This window comes from Mesitornis unicolor, unplaced genomic scaffold (assembly GCF_000695765.1).
Source record: "Mesitornis unicolor isolate BGI_N332 unplaced genomic scaffold, ASM69576v1 scaffold22283, whole genome shotgun sequence".
In the NCBI taxonomy this organism is placed as follows: Eukaryota; Metazoa; Chordata; class Aves; order Mesitornithiformes; family Mesitornithidae; genus Mesitornis; species Mesitornis unicolor.
Genome location: NW_010175626.1, coordinates 12,482 through 15,727, shown reverse-complemented (window position 1 = coordinate 15,727; position 3,246 = coordinate 12,482). Strand labels below are relative to the sequence as shown.

Here is a 3,246-nt window from a genome sequence, read left to right as displayed (position 1 = left end):
ACCGCTGTCGCGCTTGTCATAACCTGCTGACCTTTAACAATGACACGCTGCGCTGGGAAAGAAGCACGCCTAGCTACACACCAGGGCAGGTCCAAAGCACATTTGAGGGTGTGCCTCCAAATACCAGCCAGGTGCAGCCTGCAGAGAGAACCGAGGGCAGAGCTCCTGCCTCTAGCAGGCTGCAGCTGGGCAGCTCTTCCACCCCGCAGGAGGAGAGGACCGTGGGAGTGGTCTTTAACCAGGAGACGGGGCACTGGGAAAGAATTTACAGCCAGTCGGCTTCAAGCAGACCTGGGAATGTATCACAGGAGGCCTTAAACCAGGAAATGCCTGAGGAAAGCTCAGAGGAGGATTCACTCAGGAGGTAAGATACATGCTTGGCCTTCCTCCTCTATTTTTTTCTTAAAGCTTTCCCATCTAGTGTGAGTCTTTCATTATTTTCAGAGTTAAAAACCTTTCTTCGTGTGCTATTTATATGGAGGCTTTGCATTGATGTCTATTCTAGCTGCCATTGTCATGGGTCTGAGGGTATCCGAAGGTTGTAAGGACAAACACCAGACCTTTCAACAGGAAAAGAGGATGGTAGAACAGAAGGGCAAAAGTACGGGCTCTGCTAGCAGATCTATGGATGAGCTGTGCTCCTGGTGTTTCCCAGGCGCCTCAGAAAGGGGGGAACACAGGATGTGTTATCCTGTCCTTTGTGCCCCATGCCACACACATGCTGCACATGGAGAATCTGCCCAGGGTAGCAGTCATGGAAAATTGGGCATGGGTAGTGAGAATTCTTTTCTTGAGTGCTGTGTCTTGTTGAGGTTGTAGTTAAGTTGGAAGCGTTAAGGATCATTTCCTTGATGATGCCATACAGGGCAAAAAACATCAAAGCTCCATGTCAGTAGTTTTGGTCATGTACTGTAGCTGCAAGTGTTCGGTCAAACCCGTGCTGGTTTGCTTGCCTTTGATAAAGAGGGAAGTTTTGAAAGTGGCTCGCTTTTATCCGATCACTGCAAATTTTATGCTCTGCTGTCTTCATTTTTAAGAAGGTGATTCTTTTTTTTTTTTGTAAGGGTTTTTTTTCTTCATACTTCAGATGTGTTACAGGAATGGCAATGAGCCAAATCAGACTTGCACTGGGAATGACCTGTGCTTTGTGTGAAAGTGTCTAGGCTGCCTTGTATGGACAATTCAACTTCATTGGTTCTTTGAATAGGGTTTCCCTACTGGATTTCAGTTTGACATCCTCTCTGTCAAGTGATCAGTGCGCTTGTCAGAGGAGAGGTCCAGTCCTTCTGTTTCTTGGAAATCAATGCTTTGTGTTTTAGGAAAGCAAAGTTTCCAGGTTGGATGCAGATATAACTGACTGAGGAGGCTTTGTACATGGAGTACCTGAGGAAGGGGAATTTCTTCTTTCTTCTGCAGATAAGCTGATTATACTCAGCCTGGAACAGTGGCTGCCTTTCTTGTTGCTGTAGTTGCATAGCAAATATGTGGTGGTGGTCATGAAATTGTTCATTTGCTTCTAAATCCTTGCCCCGGATTGTTTTTGTTTGGGGTTTTTTGTTTTTTGGTTTTTTTAATAGCCTACCATAATGAGAGTCTCGAGCTGGTTACACAGTAACTACTTCTTTCTTGGGCCTGGGGGGCAAATAACCTTTTTGCTGATCTGGTGGTTGGCACATATTTGGACAATGAGGTGTGCTGGGATCTGTAGATGTGATCTTTTCTGTTGGAGTTGTATGGTTTGAAAATGCTCTGAAGCATATAACTCCATCCACTGTGTCCTGCTGCCATGCAGGAGCTGGACAGGTTGCTGCCTCATGGCTGGAGTCCTGTGACTAAATCTCAGGTTCTCTTTGCCTGTTGCCTACAGTGGTTGCTGCTGCCTGCTCAGTGGCTGTAGCATCCGTGCCAGGGTTAGTTTCCTACAGGTGCTTTTTGCTGAGGCATTAATTTGGAGTGTGTAGTTCAATGTGTGAGCTTAATTCCAGAGGAATTCCTTTAAGATGAAACCTTTAGAGAAACCCTCTTGGCAGAGGTTGCTGAGAAGCTCATCGGGCCTCTTGTTTTCTCAGTCTCCTGCTTCTGTTATCAGGCCTTTTTCAAGAACAGGCATTGCAGGGGCTTCTGCTTCCCTTTTGACTGAAGTTAGGCTAACTGCAGAGCAGTGAGGTGAGGAAATTGGAAGTAGTAAGCAGCCTGTTATTACTTGGGGCACTTTGCTTGAAGTAAAACTTCATCTCATTTCCTGGTAAACAAGTTGAGTGGACTTGTCTGGAGTTCTGTGAAACCTTTACCCTTAAAAGAAACCTTGCATATGGGATAGCTATATCTGCAGGTGTAGTTTTTTGCCCTTCTCTAATTATGTGCTCTTCCTTACACAGCATAACAAGTCAGCAAGCACGCACTTACCTAATTTTTGCACGGAATGAGCATCCTCAGGTTCAACCCTCTTGTCTCCCAGACCTAGGGTGTGCTCGCACAATGGGGCGTGCTGGACCACTTTTGCACAGCAGAGTCCGAAATGTCTGTTAACCTTCGCGGCTGTAGAAGCATGCAAAGATGGGGACTGATTTTCCCGAGGTGTAAGCATTATACATAATGCTGAAAGTGCTGGGGAAGTAGAGGAGAGAAGGAAGGTCAGCCTTCAAGCCTGGGGTTACAGGTGGGATAACTGCATACACACTCTCTATTGATGTGGTTTTGTGCCTATGGGCTTCAGGTTAGTTCTTAGCATTGAGGAACGTCTGTGTTTTCTTGTAACCTGTTTCATATTCAGTTCTTCTTTGTTTCTCCATTAGATGTCCTCATTGAGCAATTGAGCTCTGTGTTCCAAGGCCAGCTGAAAAATTTAAGATTGCATCTGGAAATTGTGTTTATATTCTCATTCCCTGTCCGTGGGCAGGATCCATTCCTTGACCTGTCTTGCCTGGCTGAGAATTAGCTTGCTGGGAAGACTTGTCATAGAGGGCCAATTAAGTTAATGCATAGTTTGATGAAGGCTGTTCTTTGAATTCTGTTGATCCAGCTATGTCAGCTGGGTAGGGAGAGAATTCTGCTCTTCCTGATGGTGCTGGGCTAATTATCTTGGGCTAATCTTGAAGGCATTAATAAGTGTGTAATGAAGCTATTCCTGATAAACAGCTCTGGCACCTCTATTAGGAGGAACGTGTCACTGAGAGCCTCAGCAGTGCTGTCACATTCAGTGTGGCCTGAAAGCAGCACAGGTGTTGAGCTGTGTGCTTCTTGAAG

The 3,246-nt window shown here is 45.8% G+C and overlaps 1 protein-coding gene across 1 annotated transcript in view; it reads left to right on the top strand.

The window, feature by feature from the left end:
* The window catches only part of AMBRA1 (autophagy/beclin-1 regulator 1), a 5,227-nt gene extending 4,859 nt beyond the window's left edge, over window positions 1-368 (top strand). Inside the window, exon 6 of the mRNA XM_010181468.1 lies at window positions 1-368. This exon is cut by the window's left edge and continues 1,111 nt beyond it. Coding sequence (XP_010179770.1) covers window positions 1-368 — 368 coding nt within the window.
* The last annotated feature ends 2,878 nt before the right edge of the window (window positions 369-3,246 follow it).